Source organism: Orbicella faveolata, unplaced genomic scaffold (genome assembly GCF_042242905.1).
Source record: "Orbicella faveolata isolate gen_17 unplaced genomic scaffold, um_ofav_v1 contig_25, whole genome shotgun sequence".
Classification (NCBI taxonomy): Eukaryota; Metazoa; Cnidaria; class Anthozoa; order Scleractinia; family Merulinidae; genus Orbicella; species Orbicella faveolata.
The window spans coordinates 22,457,158-22,480,939 of record NW_028301553.1 but is presented as its reverse complement, the minus strand read 5'-3'; the positions used below and the strand labels follow the sequence as shown (position 1 = coordinate 22,480,939).

At 39.9% G+C, this 23,782-nt stretch overlaps 5 protein-coding genes across 5 annotated transcripts; 3 read left to right on the top strand and 2 right to left on the bottom strand.

The window, feature by feature from the left end:
- Window positions 1-1,055: 1,055 nt before the first annotated feature.
- On the bottom strand, window positions 1,056-8,351 carry LOC149109486 (proto-oncogene tyrosine-protein kinase receptor Ret-like). The gene is made up of 12 exons (XM_089294399.1): window positions 8,244-8,351; window positions 8,116-8,134; window positions 7,728-7,758; window positions 6,395-6,698; window positions 5,801-5,911; window positions 5,277-5,467; window positions 4,898-5,020; window positions 4,250-4,320; window positions 3,857-3,897; window positions 3,198-3,294; window positions 2,724-2,823; window positions 1,056-1,451 (listed from the first exon to the last, which is right to left on the bottom strand). The coding sequence occupies exons 4-12, from the start codon at window positions 6,621-6,623 to the stop codon at window positions 1,383-1,385; spliced, it is 1,032 nt and encodes a 343-aa protein (XP_089150525.1). The 5' UTR covers window positions 6,624-6,698; window positions 7,728-7,758; window positions 8,116-8,134; window positions 8,244-8,351; the 3' UTR covers window positions 1,056-1,382.
- Window positions 7,719-14,954, bottom strand: LOC149109484 (uncharacterized). The gene is made up of 8 exons (XM_089294640.1): window positions 14,609-14,954; window positions 10,898-11,149; window positions 10,225-10,319; window positions 9,676-9,746; window positions 8,736-8,929; window positions 8,244-8,357; window positions 8,116-8,134; window positions 7,719-7,758 (listed from the first exon to the last, which is right to left on the bottom strand). Exons 1-8 carry the CDS (start codon window positions 14,952-14,954, stop codon window positions 7,719-7,721), a joined length of 1,131 nt encoding a protein of 376 aa, XP_089150766.1.
- On the top strand, window positions 11,728-14,476 carry LOC149109485 (uncharacterized). The gene is made up of 3 exons (XM_089293718.1): window positions 11,728-12,041; window positions 12,733-13,408; window positions 14,438-14,476. The coding sequence occupies exons 1-3, from the start codon at window positions 11,728-11,730 to the stop codon at window positions 14,474-14,476; spliced, it is 1,029 nt and encodes a 342-aa protein (XP_089149844.1).
- Window positions 14,955-20,537: 5,583 nt separating the features above from the next.
- On the top strand, window positions 20,538-22,340 carry LOC149109483 (uncharacterized). The gene is made up of 3 exons (XM_089294639.1): window positions 20,538-20,672; window positions 21,252-21,457; window positions 21,588-22,340. The coding sequence occupies exons 1-3, from the start codon at window positions 20,538-20,540 to the stop codon at window positions 22,264-22,266; spliced, it is 1,020 nt and encodes a 339-aa protein (XP_089150765.1). The 3' UTR covers window positions 22,267-22,340.
- A 629-nt stretch (window positions 22,341-22,969) lies between these two features.
- On the top strand, window positions 22,970-23,438 carry LOC149109482 (uncharacterized). Its single transcript, XM_089294442.1, has one exon. The coding sequence runs from the start codon at window positions 22,985-22,987 to the stop codon at window positions 23,396-23,398; it is 414 nt and encodes a 137-aa protein (XP_089150568.1). The 5' UTR covers window positions 22,970-22,984; the 3' UTR covers window positions 23,399-23,438.
- Window positions 23,439-23,782: the final 344 nt, after the last annotated feature.

Genomic DNA, 23,782 nt, shown 5'->3' with positions numbered 1-23,782 from the left:
ACTGCGAGCAAGGGACATATTGAATGACTGTCGGCTATGTATGGGTGCCTTTATCATAAAACGCATATGTAATTGCTTCTTAATATTGATGCAATACATCCATTAATGTTTTCTCACTTAACTTTCTCCCTTTTTTTCTGTTCTCACAAAGCGTTAAGTGCATAGTTCAATATAAACGTTTCTCAAAGCAGACAATTTAAAGAATTTTGGGGCTTATTGAAGGTCCTCATGCTCTTAAACGAATACCGGGACCCCCTTATTTATTTCAAAATTTAAGTTCTCTTGAAATAAGCAGCCGACAGGTAAAGTTTGAAAGAAAATCCTTTGTGAGTTCTATTTCGATGGAATTACGTCATATAATCGCGAATTAAAGTTCACGAAACTATCTCTCGTGTTGGGTTCTGTCGCCAGTACATGTACGATACGCAGTTTGAACGATTTTTGTTTAATTTATCCTACCATGTATTATACACAAGAAGCCTCGCTTGAAAGTATTAAAGAACACGATTTGTTTGGAATTGTTTTATTACTTGTTTACAAAAGTAAAGATTGCTGAAAACTAACACAGACAATTAGTCTTTATACTGTTTATCAACAGTAGCAATTTAAAAAATAGAAATGTAAAAAATGCTAAGCTTTAATCCAACGTGTGGCAAATTCCTTCTGAACATTGAAAATACTTCTTTTAAAGAACAAACATAGAGCTTGACTAACGGGATGACGTGCGATAACATTAGGAATTAAAATGGACTGACATTCTAAGAAACTAAATACAATTACATTTAAAAAAACTAAGTTCTTTATATAAACAGCTATCGTTTCTAGTAACAACAAAGACTAGAAATCCCCTTAAAACCTTGCTTGTACTTTGTCTAATTTTTGCTTCTTTTATTTCCTCATTCACGTTGCCTGTCTATTGCAGGGGCGGATCCAGGATCTTTCTTAGGAGGGGGTGAACCACTAAGGAATAGCGTAACTGACTGGTGAGTTAAACAAATTTTAAAGCAGCACGTCATCTCAGGGAGGTCGGTGCGCACCCCCTGCACCCCCCCCCCCCCCCCCTAGATCCGTCCCTGTATTCGTTTCATTTTTGTTGAAAAAAAAATGCATAACTCCAGCGGAATTTGTTTGCCTTTATCAACTGAGACACTTTTCAACATACACTATCTCTCCTTTTTGTGTGAAATTTGACAGGGCATGTTACAGTAATTTTATGACGTACAAATAACGATGTTATGGCGCCTCGCTTCGGAGTAAAGGGGTAAACTAACGAAACACTCATGTTAACATCTTAGCTTAATTAGTGGCATTAATACTACTGGAAAGGGTATTTTCCATTAAAACACTACTGAACAAAAACAAAGTTATTTATCTTCGCCCGTTCACACCACCAAGTCCTCGACGTTTGCATATAACTGCCTGTCATCGTACATTTTCATATTGATCAGCCGCTACGGAGAGGAGAAAATACCTCTGGTGATTAAGCGTAAAAATTATCACATGAACGGTACACAATCATCAAAAGGTTGAACACCACAACTCTCTAAATACAACAGGCCATGTTGTTCAACAATGGCTAACAAAAAATTCAGCAAATGACTGTGGTTCCTGCTCATGCGTATGACATAGAAATCACGTAAACGAACACGGATGACTCTCTTTCAAGGGACGGTTATGACATCTTTACATCAGGAAAATCAAAGCGATTCATCTCCTGTGTGCCATACAGGTTTATGGAAACCATACAGTGTCCCGATTCTTAGCAGAGTCGATAAAAAAATCTGAAAGTCCTGGATTCCTTACTGAGCTTGCAGAACTGGGCCCAGTTTTTCAAAGGGTGAAAAACGCTATCCACTGGATAAATCGCTATCCTCTGGATAGGTATTGGCAAAACAAATTACAACTAGTAGACTGTTCACTGGGTAGTGACTTATCAGGAGGACAGCGCTGCCCACCCTTTGAACAGCTCCCCTGCTTTTTCGATCGTCCCCGGCCACCCGTTGACCGAGAGCCTGGAGCAGGGCTAGATGGCTATACAACTGTAGTTTAGTCGTCATATTTGTCTTCCTTGTTGGGTAAGAATTTATTCCAGGAAGAAAGTTTGTTCACAGTTTTCTCCAGTCCTCCTCCTCTTGTACCGAAAAGGAAAGGCAGCATAAAAATAGATAGATCGATCATAATGCCCGCGAGGAAAACTTTCTCAAGCAGCTACCTTCGCCACCAACAGTCTCCAGAACTCTAAGGATGATTAACTAGACTCTTACATGTATACTTCTAGGACCAGCAATGTCGAAAGCACGTGTTATTTCCTTTTTCGACAGATTGCCTCTCGAGACACGAGAACGCCTATTGATAAGAAGTAATTGAAGTATCGCCTAGAAACTGCGTTTGCTCATCCTCATTGAACTCAAACTCTAATCCTATACCACAATTTTGTATGTTTAGAGAAACTTTCAATCAACCAAACGCTGAATGAACCTTTACCGTTTTTAAGAAGGACCGTTATATTAGTGGTTAACGGAAACGTCAGCTAGTAAACATTAAAGCGGCGATTGCCATACTCGACGACACATAACTTAACGAGGTTTTGGGGTCAGTGACTCTACCCTGTTCGATGGCACACCAAAAATGTTTGTTCATTTAACTTCCCGTTAGTAACTCTAACCTTTCTTGATGAAAAACATAAAGGTAATCGTTCAATAGGTGCTTTCTACTTGTCTTACCCTGTGTTGGTTCTCCATATCTTTCAGCTGGGTTTTCAAATCAGTGAATGTTGGTCTTGCATCCGGGCCATTTTGCCAGCATTTCAACATTATCTCATGCCTAGGATAAACAAGAACTTAAAATGGATGAAATTATTTTTTCTCATGAAAATTGTCTCCAAAATATCAATTACCACTGCTACTGAATCAGTTTAAGCGTGTAGAGTGCCATTAATCCATCTACAACTACTTCGTTCGAAGTTGACGTGAAATTTCAGAGACTGACCATTACATTTTTGAGCCGAGCGCGGGAAGGATTAAACAATCGTTATGTCATGCAAGAGCTTTTACTTCGATTTTTGACATATTCTTAATTTATTTTGCTTCGCGCACTTTGCCTCTTTTTTTATAATGATCCATCGCTTCCATAGATGTCACAGACGCCAGTAAAAGGGTAATCATTGCCAGTTTAATCTCTCCAAGCGCAAAACTTACAATTTATCATCCACGTGTTGTGGTTTAGGCATTCGGTATCCTTCCTGAAGCAGGCTTGCAATTCTTTTGCCATTCATTCGTGGATACGGTGATCCACCTGAAATCAAAAACAAAAAAACAAACAAAAAAAAACACAGCAGCAACGTCTGGAGTCTACTGATAAAAGCACAAGGACATTCGACAGCGTTTGAAGGAACCTCAACTTAAACAGGGTATTACATAATCAGTCAAATTACGTTCGAAATTTGCCTGTTTCTTACTTAGTCTATGATCAATTGGAACACAGACGTCTGCTACAGATGGCGTCATAACCAGTTTTTGTTTCTCTATAGATTCATTCCATATTGCCGTGTGTCTGTTCAGTAATTGTTCACAGAAGACGTCGAAATGTGGTTAGGATATCAGTGAGACACTCAGCTATCGCCTCGTGTGTATTCCTTCCTCCATGCAATGAATTGTGAACATGCAGAAAAGGAGAAGTTAAGACAGCTGCATAAGCACGATTACAACTCTCGTTTTCGCTGCTTTCTTTTTCTCGTTAACATCTTTTTGTGTTGCAGTAATAATTCAGTTCATGGCAAAGAAAACAGAGTTCTTCTCTAATATTTTTCACAAAACTACCGGTCGAGGATATTTTCTACATAAGATGTCTAATGTACCTATCGTGAAAATCTCGTAAAGGACAACTCCATAACTCCACCTGTTGCAAAATGAAATAAATGATTAATGAACGTTAAAATAACATTTGATGACCTATTTCTTTAACACAAACATTTGAAAAACAAAAGCAGCGCCAGCGGATGTCAAAAATTGCTTGCTTGACCTTCTGCTCACTAAGTAGCCTGTAACCAGACTTGATCTGTAAGTAACTGGAGGATACAGACGAGAGCAATTTATCAGAGGATAAAGAAGACCACCTAGGACAATGAACGTAGTTCTATCGTTAAAGAAACATTTTATTCTAGTAGCCAAAATAGTATTTCAACCATCAACTTTTTATATAAACGTAATGACAAACATAGCGATAACGAGGCGTCACCGAATTTACTTACACATCACTTTTGGTGGTGTACGTTCCATACAACAGCGCTTCATAAGCAGTCCATTTGACTGGAAGACGGCCCTAAAGATTAATGAATTTCATGAAACGATTCAATGTGATTTAGGTCAATTTTGCGCACGCATAGGGTGTGTGCAGACAGATTTCTTGTCTACATGCGCGTATAATTTTCTCTCGGTCAATGGTCTAGTAGTGTAACAGCAACATTCGTACCTTATCCAATAACTATATGTTTTAAACGAATTGGCCGACCTAGGAGGTCTGGGTATCATACTAACCGTAGATCAAATTTTAAGCCTTTCCTTCTCTTCATTTTCGGTCTTCATTTTGCCGGTTTAGTAAAAAAAAAAAAGAAGGCAATAAAGACTCCTGACAGATTCGGACTTGGACCGACAGTCTCCACAAGATCAAAAAGTGAAAACCTTATCATTATTTTGGCAAGAAGTGCGCTGCGTAATGGGACAAACATTCTTTGCCTAGCAGACGATTTGCAAGGAATATTCGTGGTTTACACTTTAACATTAGGAATAGACAAGAGGTAACGATGTAATGCACATAAAGTGTGGCACTGTTGAAGGTTCAGATATCTGATCAAGGAGCTATTTCATTATTTATATTTTATCATTCTTTATTTCCTTACCTTTGTCTTTCTTTCATAAGTGTTCTCCTGCTGAACATCTCTAGCCATTCCAAAGTCTGTTACTTTACACGTTTCTCTTTCACCAACCAACACATTTCGAGCTGCCAGGTCTCGGTGGATAATCTGTTATAAAGGATATCAAATCATTCAAAAATTCTGAAAATCAGACGTATAAGCAAACACAAATAAATAACGTATAAATTACGTAAGAAAATCTGGCATTCTTGTAACCTGTCAATAACTTATCTCTTGCAGTTGAAATTCCACCTTGAAAAAGTCGTTTCGTTCTTTTCATAATTCCACAATTCCTGTTGTGAACAGATTTTTCCCCTAATGCTGGAAAGTGCTGCTAAAAAATTGTAGAAAATATCTAACTTACAGATTTTGAAGACAGGTAACTCATGCCATCAGCGATTTGCCAAGCAAACTTCATCAGCTGTTGTGACGTCAGACTTGTTTGTGGTTTGATATCCGGGTCTTTGTAATAAGTGTCATTCAGTCCACGGCTCTTTCTCAGGTATCCCAGCAGGTCTCCATAAGGTACATACTCGATCAACACCAGTAGTGGCTCTAGGGAATACATTTAGAAATAAATCTTCCAAACCTTGGACTCAGTTCCTGTTGACCTCGAAAAGGCACTTTTATCTTAACTTCGTCGTGCTAGATTCTTTACACATGACAATAAACAAAACTGTTCGAGTAGTATAAATCCACGACGAAATAATGATGCTTAATGTAAAACATTATATAAACTGAAATTCAACAGAAATACAGCGCATAAACGATAGTAGGTGAATTTATCTAGTGTAAAATCTAATGAATGGTGTTCTTTGACAGAACATACCGTCAATCTCTAATTCACGTGCACGATATGGCTATTTCAATTTAAATTCAACACTTCACCAGTTTCTGTGACACATCCCAGTAGTTTGATGACATGAGGATGTGGTTTGAGCTGCTTCATTGTGTCAAGTTCTCTCAGCAAATCTCTCCTGTCTGATTCGGGAGAATTGACTGCAAAAGGAAAAAAAATGAATTAGGCCAAAAGTATACACTATAGCTGTGTTCCATAGTTGTAACAAGCACTCGCCATGTTATCCGGTGTGACGATTTTTAATCGACGATATGAACGTCATTATTGCGTCTCAAAAACTCTTGTATGTTTTATTACTGACACTCCAACAACAACAGCAACAATGACTACAGCAACAACAAACACCAAACTAACAAACATTGGTAGATTTAAATGAATTTCAAAGAAACGATAACTGTAAGTAGGTAACTGTACAGTGTTTTCAGTGAAAGATTGCCGGATCACTGGTGTTCAGCAAATATTTGTTGAAACGGTTGACGAGTACTAAGCACCAGCAAACCATTAAGACACCGACTTGAACGTAGGTTGAAAATGTCGGTCAGCTGAAATATAGGAAACTTGGAAATAAATGAAGAATTTTCTAGTTTAGGGGGACTTGGAAGTAACAGCAGAACAAAATTTACATTTAAGCATTTTAACAGCAACTGTCGTCTTTCCAGGCCTGCCTCGAAGTCCCATTGCCGTTCCCTTGGAAACCTGACCAAAAGCACCTTTACCAATTGTCTTTTCTATAGTGACGTGTTGCCTTGCAACTTCCCAAGAACGTGTTGATGGATGAAGAGGCGCGTAATCAGCACTTTGAACAACATGTTGTTCTTTGGAGTTGTCTGTCGTTGCTTCTGTTAAGTCCATGTATTCTGAGCGAGGCTGGGTGGAGTTAGTGGAAACAGGACTACTTGGCTCAACTTCACTCAATGCTATTTCATTCTGATGAACAAGAGATGATGAATATTGTTTTCAACTACCTAGACAACTTCATATATAGTGGTATTGAGTACAAGGACATTTTACAGATAGTTTGATCTTAACCCTTGGATGTACAAAGGGGAGGGGAGAAGAGATTACCGCCCGTCGAGGTTTTCACAATTTTGGCTGCCTTTAGCTCGTGCTTCGCACAAGCCACAATTGCACAAGATATCACTGTGTTAAAGCGTGATCGGCCGAGAACCTCAAACAGCGCTATTTTTGATTTTAGGAAAGTTTTCTGACATTTCTCGGAGCTCAGCTACCAGGAGCTTGCCATTTTCTCACAATTTCTTGCTTGGCAGCTTGAAATAACTTTCTTTGGTCTACCTTGTGACCTTCAGTAGTAGCATCACAACGTAAATGTTTGTTTCTCTAAACCGCTGATGTATTGTAGGATTATAGTGCTGTTTAGATGGATATCGCTCCTTCTTCATAACATCTCGTCTAATTCATGAAAAAATTCCACAAACACGCAACGATGTTCTTCGCACAATAACACTGATCTAACACTACCATGTCAATGTAAACTATGACTATTTTTTTTTCTCAGAAATCGCACAATTTTCCGTACTTTTGTTATTCATTCCGCAAATTTAGATTCTCTCAAGTCTTCCATGTGTGATCGATATGAAAATAAATTTACATGTGTGGAATTTAATAAAGTTTAAGACACTCACAGAATTATTTGCATCACTTTGCTTGTTTTAATTTTTTGTCTTAAAACGTTGATCCAGAACAGTCCAGCGTACTATTATAAAGAAAATCGTAGGAAGAAATCAATTTGCTTGTACATCAAAGAGACGAAGTCTGAACCTGACTCTTAAAGTGCCTGAAATTCCCCAGTATTACGTTTTATTATGCTGTCCTCCTGCTGCGAGAATGGTGTGAAGTATTTCTAGATGTAATTAGTTGTGAATGTAAAACAAACTTGTGCAATAAAGTAAAACGAAAAAAACTAGTAACCCTGAAACAACAAATAGATTATCTTACATCATATACTCCTCTGTTGTCTTCATATTGCCTGAAAATGTAAGAAAGATAACACCGAAAGTCAATTTGGCTAAGTTTCCATAATCGGATACCTGATGTCATATTCTTTCAGTCAAAAACCAATAACCTTTTAGTCTCGTAATAATCATCTCCAGAATAAAGGCCGGCATACGGTTTGTTTACACAAAAGTCTGGATAAACAGAAACAATTATAATTATTGTTTAGTATTATTTGATTAGGAATGACTGGACTGGGATCAATCCAGTTCCAAAAGTCACTAACATATTACAAAAAGGTTTTACCAGGTACTCTTTCACGACTAAAGTGAGAGGTTTATTAATTAGGGATGTGCCGTTATATCGTAAATAAAAGGGTACACAGTCTTACCGTTTTGTTCCTGCTGCACCTAAGGAACAAAAGAAGAGACTGTTACATGTATTCTAAGCATTTAATGAGGAGACACACAAACCTGTAATAAATAAAACAGCTCCTCAAAAAAGAAATTACTTTATTACCTTTCTTGTGCAGCCACACCACGTAGATAATGAGGAGAATTATTATAAGAACAAGAATTCCAATTATAGCTCCAAACAAGACATCTTTACAAGAGCATTCGCATTTTTTATCGCCTATGAAAAAGGAAAGAGAAAGTCCATTTCAAAAACAACATCATATAGACTGAATCATAAATGAGCTTCGCTGAGATGCATTTGATTCACAACATGGTACAGTTTGGACAAGATCACTTAAAAACAGAGAGATTTTACACTCCTGCTCAGTAAAGGATATAAAAAATAAAATACTTTACTCTCAGAAATCTGTCTTGCAACGAGTGTTGTGTATGTTCGTCCAAGGGTAAGAATTCTTTCCAAACACACTGCGAATAAAAGCTGCCCCAAAGAACAATGACCAGTAGCATGGCTCATACTTCCTGTCAAACGGCAGCAGAGAATATGAGCTGCTGAAAAGCAAAATATTGACAAAAAAAAAATAGCTCTTTCGCGTACTTGTTGGTTGTTGTGTACTGATTGGAGAATCGGTAGGAAGCTGTTCATCAGTAATTGCTTGTATGGATTCTGGATCAATTTGGAAGTCACCAAAACCGTCGCCCTCTGCTGCTATTTTCAGAACAGAGAGAACGTCGAGGATGTTTACACTTTGAGTGAAATCCAAGGATAAATAAGCAGTCACGCTGCCACACCTAATAACAGAAATGAAGCTATCAAGTTACATTGCTTTGAATATGTTTTAGACAAATTCAATGCACAAAGGTAATACATTCTAAAGAATCTGTTGAGCTGCGTCCTCGGCAAGAGAAACACAGGTGTCTATGAACTTGAAGTTGATAAAGGTTAATTTACTGCCATAGTGTGAAAGTGAAACCAACTATTCTAGCGTTAGCCCATCGTCCTTGCTCTGACAAAGAGATAACGAGTGAATGTCAGGTTCACAAACTTGCTGCGGTGATTATCCTTTAATAACTTGATGTTGATAAAACAAAATAACAGCTATGCGTTTAAAAAAAGATAAAAAAGACATTCCGCTAGTCCAAAAACAAAAAAACTTTCGTATTCCTTACAAAAAACGTTCCCTATCATATAACTGAACAATGACAATAAGTAATTTCCAATTTATGTTATGCTGGTAATCCAAATGATCTGCTATTAATCTGTTATAACTTACATCTGAAAACAGAGGAACTAATGACCAATCAATGAAAATCGTGATTGGAAATCACTTCAATCAATATTAATCAGTAACTGTTAGCTATCAAATTTCCTTAAGAAATAAACTTTAACTGCGATAAACCGAAACGTTGGTGGCTTCCTGTGCTTCCCCTCCTCCATTTACCGCATTTTATTTCCCTCTTTTAGCAATTTTCAAGGTACAATCCTCATTTAACCCTTAACGGTTAACAAAAATGACATAAAAAGGAAGATTTCATACTTGCAGTTTTTGACTTCTACAGTTTTGAATATTTTTTCAAGAGCACCTTCACGTTTGATCTGTCCATTGACCTAATAACATAAGCACATTTGACACTAACAGAAAGGCATATAGTTTTATTATTTCAGAACTATGGCGGATTTGGACGTACACAGCACTCCATTCATCTTACACTGTGAGATATTTACGACTTTTACAGCCTTACAATTACTTTTCAATTATTTGCCAAATCACGATATTCTGCTTAACCTTGTCCAATAATTGTTAAATTTCTCTAAAGTCACTTCCATAATGGGGCGAATTAGTAGGGGTCGCTTTATATTCAATAGAGGACGCTAAATCGAATCATGACGGTATAGTGCAGACACGTTTTAGGTATATGATCAGTTAGTTGAAGCAAAAAGAAATGGCTGCAAGAAAGTTCGAATTTAAGCTGGAGGCCTAAGTAAAAATTCCATATCTAACGAAGTAGCAGCTAATTTGAAAATCTGATAAGAAACTCTATGTAGCAGTTTATTGGTGAGTAAAAGAGATTTACATTTTACTTACCATTTCACCTATCTGTTCGCAGGTGTCTGAAGGGTTATCGTCACAGCCCTTGTTTGTAACGGTTAACTTTATTAGAATGGTTTTAGCTCCCACAACTAAACGGAAAAAGAAGTGCTAAGATCACGTTAAAGTATTCAACAGAACTAAACCGTTCCATCGCTGAAAAAAGAGAGAAGAAAGCAAGGAACTAGACAGGGTGGGAGGGAAAGAAGGAAGAAACAAATGGTCACAGATGGATGACGGGGAGGACCGACTAATGAACAGAATTCTAAGAATAGTGTAGAATACAGTGCACTCGGCCGCATAAGCTTTGAACATCGCCATTAGTTGTTTTGCTTTTAAAAACAAAACCAGTTACAATACATATCGAATAATAAAAGGAACGGTTTCTCAGTTTACGAGATATGTAAAGAGTAAGAAGTGCTGCTTGACGCATCAAAGTTGCGATCGAAGTTGTAACTTAAAGCCATAGAGTTCACAAGAACACTTAAAGAGTGTCCATTCCGCAAAGCTTTAGAAGATATTGGGCAAATATGAAAGGCCTCATCGTTCCTCTTTACGTGCTTCAACTTTCCTCTTTAACATGCCTAAAATATAAAAGTGTTCCAAGTTGTCGTCGAACCCTAATCAAAGAAAAGATAATTTTTATTGTATTACATAAATGCTAGCTTACCAACAGTGACGCTGACAGTAGCATTGCCTCCTGTGCCAACTGTGTTTACAGGAACACAAGTGTACACTCCGTCGGCTTCAACTGTGACATTTAACACACCTGAAGCACTGTTACCAACAAACTTGCCATTAAAGTAGAAATGATACTCAGCTCCAGGACTGGCGTCTGTTTTGCAATTCAAAGTCATTATACCGTCATGAAGTAATGTAGTGTTACTAGGAACTGTTGTGAGGGTTGTTGCATCAGGTGCATCTTCAAAAAGATAACATTAACCTTAAAAGACATCATTCATTAATCAATGTTAATGTATTTCGATATATTTGTTAGGTAGTAGTGTAATCTCACTGGAAATTGCAAGAGTCTTGTTTTGGTCTGTGCAACTCGAAAGCAAAAATATACTGTAACTCGATCCTTGAGATTAAAGATCCATAATCTGATAAACAAACTATTTTAAATGATAAAGAGCATTATCGTTTGTCTCACGATGTAGTCACTTGAGATGTAGATCGCGACGTTTCGACTGCTTACTGCTAGTCTTCTTCAGGCGATAAGGTCGACTCATTGCACGGTATCATTTATATCACAAAGGTCGGCTGTGATTGGTGCATTTCGATCCTCCTATTGTTCCATTGTTCTGGCGAGTAGCTGTTCCCTCAGTGGTCCGCTGTTGTACCGTTCTCCTGTTGTTGTGTTTTTTGATCGTGGGCGTCCATGCTCAGGAATTTCAATTCCACTATCCCTGTTGATGTTATTAGGGTGAAGTCTTATGTGAATAGCTTCCTTGACCCTACGTGTGTACCAGTGAGGATCTCAATCAATAAATCGCATGGATGCTTGCTCAGCGACTCTGTGTGCGCCTCTGGTGGGAACTGGCGGCCGAACTAGCATCCATGAGATTCCCGAGGGAAAGAATCAGACTGACGCAGAGAGCTAAGGGAGATACGAAGAAAGAACCCGAATCAACAGCACAGAGCATAACATCTACTCTTTCTGCGGATGACGCTGCAGAGGTACTCGACGAGGTTAAATCCACTATCCAGCGACTCTTTAATACCACCAAAGACCGTCAACAGCGCAATTTTGAGAAAATTTTGCTGGAGAAACAGTTTTCCGTTTCTGCTACAACTTTTGTTGACAAAACGAGGTGGGTTATCAACCTGTCATCCAGGACCCTTAACGAAGCTGAGGTGTCCTTACTGAAGAAAGGTCTAAATTTCGCCGTGACTCCTACAAGCGTCCCAGCCACCGAGATCATCGCCAAGATTGAGTCAGCAGTCAGGCCACTGGATGCAGAGCGAGCAGACACAGTCAGGAGATCTGTCAACACCATCCTTCAACAGGCACAACCACCCACGCCCAACATCACGAAGGAACAGCAGGAGGCTCTTAAAAGCCTAAAAGAGGACAACTCCATCATGGTCCTTCCAGCTGATAAATGTCGCGCCAGCGTAATCCTGGACGCTGACGCATACCACGCAAAAATGTCAGCGTTAATTGATTCCGGACCATACCAGCTGCTCAACAAAGATCCGACAGACCGCTTGACCCGGAATCTGAGAAGCTGCTAACTCTGAAACGGAATGGACACATATCACAGGCGGTTCAACCACCTAGGATCTATGGTTTGCCGAAGATCCATAAGACCGCCACACTGCTTAGGCCAATTGTGTCGTGTGTCAATACCTTTGCATACGACCTGTCTGCTTTCTTGGTTAACTTATTATCTCCTCTTGCAGGTAACTCGAACTTCACAGTGAAAAACTCAACTGACTTCGCCCCCATCATCGCCAGTGAAGAGATCCAAGACCACGAGATCATGGTGTCTTTCGAGCTAGAATCACTGTTTACCAACGTACCGATCGAGGGCGCTGTACAAGCCGCGCTACAAAAAATGGAGAACGACGAAGGCCTGCTGACCGCACGACACTTACACCAGTTCAAATCGCGGACCTCTTGGATTTTGTATTAAGATCTACGTACTTCCAGTACAACGGATCGATTTACGAACAACGAGACGGCGCAGCCATGGGGAGCCCTGTATCCACGGTTATTGCTAATCTCTATATGCTCTACATGGAGATATTGCAAGAACCAGCAATAGAGTCAACACCTTGCAAGCCTAAGATCTGGAAACGCTACGTAAATGATACTTTCAACATCCTGGATCGGGATAGAGTTGCCGACTTCCTGCAACACCTAAACAGTCAACAACGATCAATCCGTTTCATCACGGAGATCGAAAATAACAGCAAGATCGCCATTCTCGACACGTCAGTTTGTAGAGAACCTGATGGCCGCCTTACCACCAGCGTCTACAGGAAACCAACACATACTGATCAGTACCTAGTGTATGATTCACACCACCCTCAGTCAGTAAGGCGCCGTATTGTGAAGTGTCTGTGCGACCGGGCTAAACGTCTCGTGACCAAACCATCAGTAATCGCTGGAGAAAAAAAAAAGAAAAAACATCTGTCATCTGTAGTTGTTTCTAACGGATATCCCTCCTCTTTTGTACAGAAGATCACAAAGGCACGAACAACCCCAAGAAGAGAGCCCGTCGCGGAATTTAAATCCACCGCCGTTTTACCTTATGTCCAAGGAGTTTCGGAGTCTCTCCGCCGCTGCCTAGAACAACAAGGCATTCGCACCGTCTTTAAGTCCGACACGACGCTTCGGTCACACTTAGTGCGACCAAAGGACACCGTCAACCCGGCTAAACAAGGTGTTGTCTACAGGATTCCCTGTGAGTGCGGCAAAGTCTACATCGGGGAAACAGGGAGATCTATGCAGGAGAGGATCAAAGAACACGACAGGATATACGACTCGCCCGTACTCAGACCTCCGCCGTTTCTGAACACACCCACGAGACCGGCCACTATCCTATCTGGAATGAGTTCAAGTTTATTGATCGAGATCCTCACTGGTACACACGTAAGGTCAAGGAAGCTATTCACATAAGACTTCACCCTAATAACATCAACAGGGATAGTGGAATTGAAGTTCCTGAAGCATGGATGCCCACGATCAAAAAACACAACAACAGGAGAACGGTACAACAGCGGACCACTGAGGGAACAGCTACTCGCCAGAACAATGGAACAATAGGAGGATCGAAATGCACCAATCACAGCCGACCTTTGTGATATAAATGATACCGTGCAATGAGTCGACCTTATCGCCTGAAGAAGACTAGCAGTAAGCAGTCGAAACGTAGCGGTCTACATCTCAAGTGACTACATCGTGAGACAAACGATAATACACTTTATTATTGCATCTACCACGATATATAACAAAAACTTTTTCCTCGACGTAAAGTATTTCTATTAAATGGAGTTATGTTTTCTTAGTTTAAATAGGCAGTAGTGTAGTCCTATTGGGAAAATGCCAGAGTTGTTCTGTGTATCTCAAACACAAAAGTAAAGTGTAATTTTTCTTTTAGAACTTTACAGAAATGAAGACTATTAGGAAATTCATTAACAAGGCGTGCAATGTATTAGTAAGATATTTGTAATTATAAAGGTGTTTTGTTTGTTTTGTCAGAACTACGACAGCGCTCACTGGTTAATTCAACAACATTGATTTCTTTAAGATATTATAAGGAGAAATCTTGTGAGGAAATAAATCATCCAGTAATACCCAGGATTATAGGAAGGTTGTTGAGTGACGGTAGTCAACGACAGAAAGAGGATAGCAATTATGTTGTGTACTTACATAACACTGTAACAGTTATAACTTCTGCAGGTCCATCACCAAAGTCATTGAACGGAATGCAACGATAGTTCACCTGCTTCACTCTTTCATTGAAAGACGTTGCGATCACCGAGACGTCACTGCCAGTTGTGTCATTAACAAAATTGTCCTGATCTTTGTAGAATCGATACTTTGCAGGTGGGTTGGCCTTTGAGCTGCAAGTGATGCTGAAGGATGTATTCACTACAACTGACCTGTCGCTCAAAGAAGTCCTCAGATTTGCGTCTATTGGACGATAGTCTAAATTCAAAGAGAAAAATGTGTCACTTATGTACACGTAACTTATGCCATCCTGTAGAAATTTCATGTAGTTCAGTTTTATTAATTTGAAGTTTAACAGTAAGTGCACTTTCATTTTGCTTATATAAACTAACCAAAAGCGAAAATAGTTCAAAGAAGAAGGCCCATAACCAAGAGCAATGAGTCACCATTAAACATAAGAAAAACAATAATTTCGTAATTACATAATCAACATAAGAGCAGGAAATGTAGCTTTTTATCGACTTGGCGCCAGAGGAGAACATCCAGGGACGAGGTCAGTTATACTGCGCGCAAGACTACAGTGTAATCAAAACACCAGATTGTAGCGTTTCGACTCTGTGAAAATGTGAAAAGGGTTGCATGATGTTTTGATGATGTCAACCTTTCATCTCGACCAATGGACCTCGAAATAGACAGGCTTAATTTTAGGTCAAGGGAAACAAAAACCAGTGAAAAAAGGTAGATGGTTAGGAATAACCGAGTTCGAATAAGCGGAGTCCAACCCGTCTCGTTAGTTTTCTTGCTAGACGTATGTGACATAGATCACGGAGGCCTTCTTGCCCCTAAAAAAAATCACAAGTAAGAAACCCAAGCAATAGTTTGGAGTGTTTAGTGTACGGAATTAATGTAAATAAATAATAGTGTATTTATATGCAGGATATGCATCACTTCTGACCCCTCATTAAAAAAAAATAATAAAACGTATGTAAAGTTTGACCTCTTACTATTTAACAATTATTCGCCAAAGGCGAAGTGAATATTCACCAATGTTCAGTGAGCCTAAGGCGAATAATTGTTTTAGTATAAATTTCAGAGGTGAATATCAAGGACTACAAAATAACGGACTACAACATAATAATACTACTTTATTCAAATACAGAGTACAAAGAGTATTTGAAAAGGAGGACCATGAGGTTATCCCTATTTAGGTCCCCTAACTAAAATTACAATCTAAAATTTAAAATTTTAAAATATCTATTACGTAAATAATTAACAATTTAAAATTTAAAAATTTGAAATATCTGCTAAGTAAAGAATTGACAATCTAAAATTTAAAGATTTGAAATATCTATTATGTAAGTAATTAACAGTCCAAAATTTAAAATCTAAAATATCTATGATATCTATGATATTAGGTACTGTGGCATATAATTAATGAATATTCATCCACTTTTTAAGGCTTGATTTGAACCTGTTTGCATTAATGTCGTTGATGTCGTGTCCGAACAAGTGGTTTGGCAAATTATTCCATTCCTTAATAATTCTAACAAAGAAGGAATACTTGAAGGCGTTAATTCTTGCTGATTTCGTTTGGATCTTAAATGGATGGTTAGCTCTAGTACTTTTGCTTCTACAACACTCAAAATAATCGTTGAAGTCTAAACCATTTAATCCGAACACTGTTTTATAACATTCTACTAAGGACAGGTACTCTCGTCGATGCTGAAGTGAGTTCCAATTTAGTAATTTGCATCGTTCTTCGTATGGCATCTCACGGGGTTTTTGCCCAAGAGCAATTCTTGATGCTCTTCGTTGTACTTTTTCAATAGCTAGTAGATCTTTGACTAGGTGCGGTGACCATACAGGACATGCATATTCTAGGATCGGTCTCACCAATGACTTGTAAAGCATAGAGAAAATTTCTTTGTTCTTACTGCCAACTGTACGCTTTAACAAGCCCAGCACTTTGTTTGCTTTGTTCACAATTACGTCCACGTGATTCGACCAGGATAAATCTCTTGACATGTTAACACCTAGGTCTTTATATGAGTCAACAAATCTTAATTCTTTATTTGACAGGTAATAAGGATGTGTACTTTTGTCCTGCTTATGCGTTATTCTCATTACTTCGCATTTCTCAGAGTTGAACTTAACTTGCCAACTCTTTGTCCAGTTTTCTAGAGAATCCAGGTCAGACTGTAGTGCAAACGTATCATCGACAATGTTGAGTTCACGGTAGATAAAAACACAGACGCAATTGTTCGTGTGCATACACGTATGCAGCCGTAGTTTTAATAATAAGCTTACATGTACATCGATTGTCAATCAATGTATTCATCGAGTTCGACAGTAAAACAAACGAGCGAAACACTACGAAAAATAAATTCATCCGGTACCTTTGTTTTGTCGTTGCTGACTTCATTCACAGATGTCATCATCGCCTTAAAATGAGTAGCTTTAGTTTGAAGAAAAATACATTTCGGTCAATCGATCTGACCTGCTGCCGATCAACGCAACCACTGTGTTTACGATACTTGAATCAATCTCGTTCCCAGAGTCTTCGTTCCCTTAACCAGCGGTCGGAAAACGAGAGCTCTGGGAGCAACCATTTTGAAATAACCGAATTCTGGTGATTCTGCCTATCCGGTTTCACTGCGCAGTCTGCATCTATGACGCATGCCTGAAACGGTTGCTCCCAGAGCACTCGTTTTTCGACCGCTGGTCAAGGGGAACGAAGACTCTGGGAACGAGATTGGCCTTGAATACGAGTTCTTGAAAAGATTTTTGGTCCAAGGGCGAAAGCAGTATTTTGAAAATTCTCCATCCTTTCAAATATCCTGGACTTCGAGTGATGTCTTTCGAATAAATGAAAACTTCATTCAGCAACTGTCCGCCATATTTACTTGCCGAGATGGCAAAGAGGGAGAGCTTAGTAGCCAAGCTCTAGCGGGGTGAATAAAGCGTCATATGATGACCTTTCGACCAATCAGAATGTCCAGTTCTTATATTCACCTCTAGAAATTATACTTAAATGTGATATATAGATTTAGGCCAGCCTAAAAACGTAGCTCCTGGGCCGGGTTGTTCAGAACCCGATTAAGCTAACCCAGGATAAGGAAGAATTTTGATCTGAGTTTTGTGACTTTGCGGTGAGATTTTCTGTATAATGTTTGGCCTTCTGTTTTGAGTTTCAATAATCACAAAATACACAAAACAGAAGCAGCGAAAAACATTTGTATAGAAGAAAAAGTTATTAAAAAATTATTATTCGGTTAACTTTTAACCCTAGATTAGCGTTAACCGGCTCCCAAACAACCCGGCCTGCCCTGCTTTCAACAAGTTAACCTGACATGAGCCCGCGATTCAATCGGAAAACCAGCACTTGATCAGCGGTCAACTTCAAAAAAACACGTAACCTCGATGAGCTATAAACTTGAGCCCGCGATATGGTCACGTGGTACAGGTTAGCGGATACCTTGATTTGAGAAGTGTCAATTGGTCATAGCACGTAGGTCAAATATCAAAGAAGTACGACTTTGCATTTAGTGCACCAGTTTTTCTCAGGTTTGTAGTTTAGAAAAGATTTTCCCACCTGGTCAAAGACCAGCTACAGGCGGTTTGGGATCGGTATTTTGGCCAGCTATGCCCCCATGCCGATGGACATGAACGTCGTTTGTCGTTTCGATTCATCTCGTTCCTGTGCTTCAGACAAATCAAGGATCCGGATGGAAACCCCACAGTCCTTGCCAAAATATTTCCAGCTCGTCTGAGCGAAGCCGAATCACTGCAATTGTCTTTTTCTTCTCCCATTTTTCCTTCTTTTACACATCGTTTGTCGTCCGTTTCCGGCGTCACGCATCGTATGATCGTATGAAATAAAAATATACTACGCCGTCGGCTCGTAGCATGACACGGGTTTTAAGACTTGTAAACTTTTTTGGTAAAGCTCAAAACAAAATGGTAAATCAACAGAATACCGGTAACTTAAGAGTCAATGTCAGTAATTTTCAACTGTGGCCGTGCAATAGCGAAAAAACGAAAACTCTGAAAAAAATTCTCACGAAAGCCCTTAGTAAACTACTTCTAAAAATATATATTTTACCTCGATCCGATAAATATTTTGGACGTACGGAGATAAACTTGGTTTCGCAGCTCTCAGACCAGATTTTAGGCGTCTGATACCGAACACCGCTAAGACCTCCTTTGAAAATCAAAACACCTTTTCCACGAAACAGCAAGTAACTAATCAAATAAAGCAGACGATAATACACATTTTGCGTGGTTATTTTCTCAGTTTAAATTAAAACTGAATTTTTGACAAATTTTCCAGTATTTACAATAATTCGAGCGATTTTTCGCTCCCAAAAATTCACAAAATTAAGGGCCTAAAATCATTGACTGGTACCTCGCCTTGTGTATCGAGACTTATTCCACGTGAAAGAGCACTATTTCTTCTTGCAGAATCCATTGTCAAAACCGTGAGCTACTTAAAATAAAATTACTGAGGTCGAAAAATACACGAAGTACTTTCGAGAAATTTGAGCTCTTTGATAGTGGCGTAACAATGTCGAAAGGTGACACAAACATAACGATAATATATTTTCGAAACTCAGCGCTTTAACAATATTTGCTGTCACTCACAAAGTAATGTTTACAAGACTATTTTACGTGATTTGCCATCTCTTTTGAGGAAAAATTAAAGAATTTGGCCGTTTATTTTGATCTCGCGTTCCTAAGTGTACACGGGTCACGTCATGTTTGTCAAGGGTTGAAGGTGAGGCACTCGTTATCAAATCAAATTGAAACATTTTCCAGACAGAAATTGCTCACTAACACACACAGTAATAACTTGAAATGGATGGCTCTTCATACCTTTCGACGGACTTTCTGGACATTGAAGAAATCCTGGACTTAAAAGTCGTAAACCACACCTCCGACGAATTCAAAGCAACGGATTACAGTTGATTGCGTTACAATTCACAAGGAGACCGCTGGTCAAAGAAATATAAGGTCGATCAAGCCAAGGAAATTAAAGAAATATTTTGAAAAAGTATAAATTTTGACACGAGCCGCTACCACTTTAAAAGGTGCATGAAGACGACGTTACTGTTGTAGTTATAATTAATTTTTCGAGGGAAAAAAAACTGTAGGTTTGGCGCGGGTGGGCGGAGAGAAACGAAACGTTTCCTTATATGGTGACAAAGATAATCCTTCACTGTGCAAACTTGGGGTTAGAACATCATCTCATTTATTGAGATATTTACTGGATTAAATGTGCTCTCATTTTGAACCCCTTTTACTTTACCTTATTGGGATTATGATATCGAAAAATACCCGCGTCACTGTGAATTCAGAGTGCTACAGAGTCGTCTGTTACGCTGTGTTAGTTGCTGTTGTTGTTGTTCTGAATTCGTATTGACTTTCAACAAGAGAAATATTGGGGTATCGTGTTTTATCGGGATATCGTGGTTTAAGTATATGTGTTGAATGGCACTGTGTGAATACGCTGCTCAAGTTGGCGGACAATGCGGAGCTAGCGCAGAAAACCCAGGCAGCTCTCAATGTATCTCAATCGCAAAATGTGACAAGCACATAAGAATTCACCGGAGGTCTTTTGGTGCTGGTTTTGCGGATTCAAACGTAAAGACTGAGGCAGGACTTCTCGCCAGGGCAGGTATGCATTAACGTAACTCTTTGGAAATGTGAACTTGGCAGGCTTTCTGTTCAAGTGTAAGGGGATTGGGGGAGGGAGGCGGAGTTAATCATGTACCGATACACCTAAGAGAAGTAATCATAACCCTAATTTGAAACATTGCAGTGGGATAGAATGTTTTTTTAGAGCAAAATTGTGGCACAGTATACTCAGTACTGTAGGGAAGTCAACTTTACGACGTTCAGCAGATCAACCATGCTGCGTGTCTTGTCCTCTTGTGCTGCAACGGTACGAAAATCACTTCACGGGCTCGATTACATAGCGGCAGACGGCGGGAAGGCTTTCGACGAAGTGATTGAAATGGTACTAAAGCTGAGTAATGACGACAGGGTATGAGTAAGCCGCTTGCAGAAGGTGCTGAAGGAAGCAAAGCAGTACATCACAGGCGATTATAAGGTATGGAGGAGGGCGATATTATAACCTCATAGTCCCTGTCCAAACTTTTAGAAAAAATATTTCGAAAGTGTGTAGATATTTGTATGTATTTTGAGGAAGAATTTGAGCGATGAGATAATTAAGCGCAGAAAAATATGCGCAGTCATTACCATGATAGACATGTACATATGCGTTTAACCCTGCCTTGAACACAACGGGCAGGGATTCCGCTTGTGGTGCAGAGGGAGAGGGGTATGTGATGGAAAGCAACTTCCAAAATATTCAAAATCTAAGAAATGTAGGGTTTATTGAAAGTTAGTTTCTCAGCCGGTCAGGCAGCCAGCCAGCCAGTCAGTCAGTCAGTCAGTCAGTCAGTCAGTCAGTCAGTCAGTCAGTAAGGAGGTTATCTTTTTTATTATTATTATCTTGTATGTATCGTTATTATAAGTTTATGCTTTCCGTTGATCTTTGAATGATGCCATGACGATGACGTAATTTGTTAATACCATACACCGACATACCCTCTTACTGCAGGTGCATGGTTCAACTCATGCAACCACACCCGACCACTGTAGCAGTTACGCCCTAAGCGACCCCAAAGACCAAGCTTTTCGATCGGATTGTGCCCACTGTCAGGAAGACAGGTGCCTTTCGTGTGAGATGCTTAAGGGTGCTCTAAAGGAGATTGGAAATGTTGTAGCTGAGTCCCCACTGACGGAAGATGAACGGGATGACATGCAGTATACTTTCCGCCATGGAGTGCAGGCTATAGAGTCTTGGAAAGCGCACCAACTTCGGTCTTTGCAACAAGACAAGGCAAGAACCACTGCTCTAGAAAGTCTGGATGAGTCATCGGTACTAATAACCCAGGACTGGGCTGCTGAAGTGGCTACCACAAAGATACCGGAAGACTCCAGTTGACTGGTTCGGCAAGAGTGGTATCTCGTGGCATGTCAGCGTATTAGTTCGGAGGTTGGCCGGTCAACTGCAGCAGCAGACCTTTGTCCACATTTTAGAAAAGTCCAGTCAGGACGCTGATGCTGTTGTCCGAGTTCTCCAACACACACTGAGGTCACTGAAAGTGGAACATCCCGATATAAAATTTGCGGCACTTAGACAAGACAACGCTGGGTGCTACCACAGTGTGGCGATGCTATCAGCATGCCGTCTAATGGGGACAGCAACTGGAATCCATGTCAAAAGGATCGACTTTAGTGACCCTCAAGGAGGTAAAGGCCCTTGCGACAGGAAAGCCGCTACCATCAAGACTCACGTGCGACAATACATTAACGAAAGCCACGCTGTGCTGACAGCGCACGACTTTAAAGAAGCCATGCTGTGTCATGGAAGGATTAATGGTGTTCGTGTAACCTTAGTCACTGACGTCCTCGAGAAGCCACAACAGGAGATGACAGGCCGCTGGGAGGGAATCAGTAGCTTGAACAACTTCTTCTACCATGAAGACTGTGTCACCGTATGGAAAGCATACAACATTGGAGAGGGAAAGAGTATATCATGGTCTCAATTACAAGGTAACAACTACAACTGAACAAAAAAGATCTAATCGTAGCAACTCTTATTCTTCGGCCATTTCAGCTTGAGTAAAAATAAAAAAAAAACAAATTGCGGTCACAAATATTACAAAACAACGCATGTGGTAAAAAAACCTTGATTTGGGAACTTAACGTTTCGTATTCTTCTACATACATCATCAGGAAGTATAAAACGGTTAGCTGCATTACAATAAATTTAAACGAGAAGACTAGTACCCAATATTGAAAACCAATACCTAATAAGGAAAGAAATGACAATGGATATAAATGAAAATAAACAGACTTGAAATCTGCTGAAAACTGCATGCATGCACGGATGAGGAGGCAGAAGAAGATGGCGAAGGGGCGGATGCAAGCTCGCCGTTGTCATGTCCTGTTGAGGGATGCAAACGCACCTATCAGAAGTACCAAAACCTGGAGCGCCATTTGCTCATCGGGAAGTGCAGGCTCGTTTCAGAGAAGTATATCCTTTTAGATACCGCTAAATTGGCATACGCTGAGAGAGGTCACGAGGGCTCCACTATTCAGCTAACATTAGCTGCCCCGATCACCACTGAAGTCTCTTCAGAATGTCCCTTGGTGCAAGGCTGGGCTCTAAAAGGCACGAAAAAGGCCACCCGTTTTAACGAGAATCAGCGTCAGTATCTCGATAACAAGTTCCGGATTGGACAAGAGAGTGGCCATAAAGCCGACCTTTAGAAGGTGTCACGGGACATGCGCTATGCTAGGAGGAACAACGATGAGCGGCGCCTCGACGTGGAAGAGTTCTTGACTGCACAGCAGATTCAGAGCTACTTTTCACGTACTGCTGCAAAATTGAAGCATGCAGTTACCGCTCAGCCAGGGCATGACTCCATTGACGATAACGATAGCCAGGCGGCCCGAGAACAGGAAGCTTTTTCTTCCGCCCGCTTAGCTTTCCTTCACCAATGCGAGCTGTTGCATCCCATTGTCTTTGACACGCTGATCATATGTTCTTTGTACAGCAGCATCAAGCTGACCAAGCTCAGTGTTGCACAACTGAGGCTTTTCTGTAGCTACTTCAACATGGACATAGAGGAACAACAATCAAGGCGAAAAGCGCCTTACATTACTTTTATCTCGGAACTTGTCGGGTCCTGTTTTTAAGAGTGCTTGCGATGTTATCAGAATGTAAAATATCCTCTGATAATATTACCTGTCCCATTTGTTATATTTTGTTTTCATGCAAACCCATACTGATGTTGTTAATATCGGAATTATTCCATCTCTTGTACCGTTCATTCCGTTCCTGAAAAATTTATTTCAAGTGCGTTATGTTGAAGTTATAAATAATCGTATATTTAGGGCCGGGTAGAAAGGGAAAAACAACAACAACAACAACAACAAAAATCCGCGCCCACAATCAAAGTATCTGTCAGCGGTCTCATGTAACAGAGACTGTAACGCATATTTTTGCCGTTGACAGTGAATTGAATTCTGTAACCTTCGAGAATGCTGATCCGGCAGCAGATTTTTCAAGCCTGATGCAAG

Bases quoted from the DNA above. Each gene is read 5' to 3' on its own strand.
- LOC149109486 (XM_089294399.1), bottom strand. From the start codon at position 6,623: ATGGACTTAACAGAAGCAACGACAGACAACTCCAAAGAACAACATGTT. The intron at 5,468-5,800 runs GTGAAGTGTTGA...TGTATTCCCTAG, and splicing joins GGGATGTGTCACAGAAACTG to AGCCACTACTGGTGTTGATC. The intron at 4,321-4,897 runs GTAAGGAAATAA...ATTAATCTTTAG, and splicing joins CTTATGAAAGAAAGACAAAG to GGCCGTCTTCCAGTCAAATG.
- LOC149109485 (XM_089293718.1), top strand. From the start codon at position 11,728: ATGCTTGCTCAGCGACTCTGTGTGCGCCTCTGGTGGGAACTGGCGGCC. The intron at 12,042-12,732 runs GTGGGTTATCAA...CTTTCGAGCTAG, and splicing joins ACTTTTGTTGACAAAACGAG to AATCACTGTTTACCAACGTA. The intron at 13,409-14,437 runs GTACAGAAGATC...TTGTTTTGTCAG, and splicing joins ACGGATATCCCTCCTCTTTT to AACTACGACAGCGCTCACTG.
- LOC149109484 (XM_089294640.1), bottom strand. From the start codon at position 14,954: ATGAAATTTCTACAGGATGGCATAAGTTACGTGTACATAAGTGACACA. The intron at 9,747-10,224 runs GTAAGTAAAATG...TTATGTTATTAG, and splicing joins GCGAACAGATAGGTGAAATG to GTCAATGGACAGATCAAACG. The intron at 8,358-8,735 runs GTACGCGAAAGA...CCTTTTTCATAG, and splicing joins CAGTACACAACAACCAACAA to GCGATAAAAAATGCGAATGC.
- LOC149109483 (XM_089294639.1), top strand. From the start codon at position 20,538: ATGCTGCGTGTCTTGTCCTCTTGTGCTGCAACGGTACGAAAATCACTT. The intron at 20,673-21,251 runs GTATGAGTAAGC...CTCTTACTGCAG, and splicing joins AGCTGAGTAATGACGACAGG to GTGCATGGTTCAACTCATGC. The intron at 21,458-21,587 runs GTATACTTTCCG...CTAATAACCCAG, and splicing joins GATGAACGGGATGACATGCA to GACTGGGCTGCTGAAGTGGC.
- LOC149109482 (XM_089294442.1), top strand. From the start codon at position 22,985: ATGCGCTATGCTAGGAGGAACAACGATGAGCGGCGCCTCGACGTGGAA.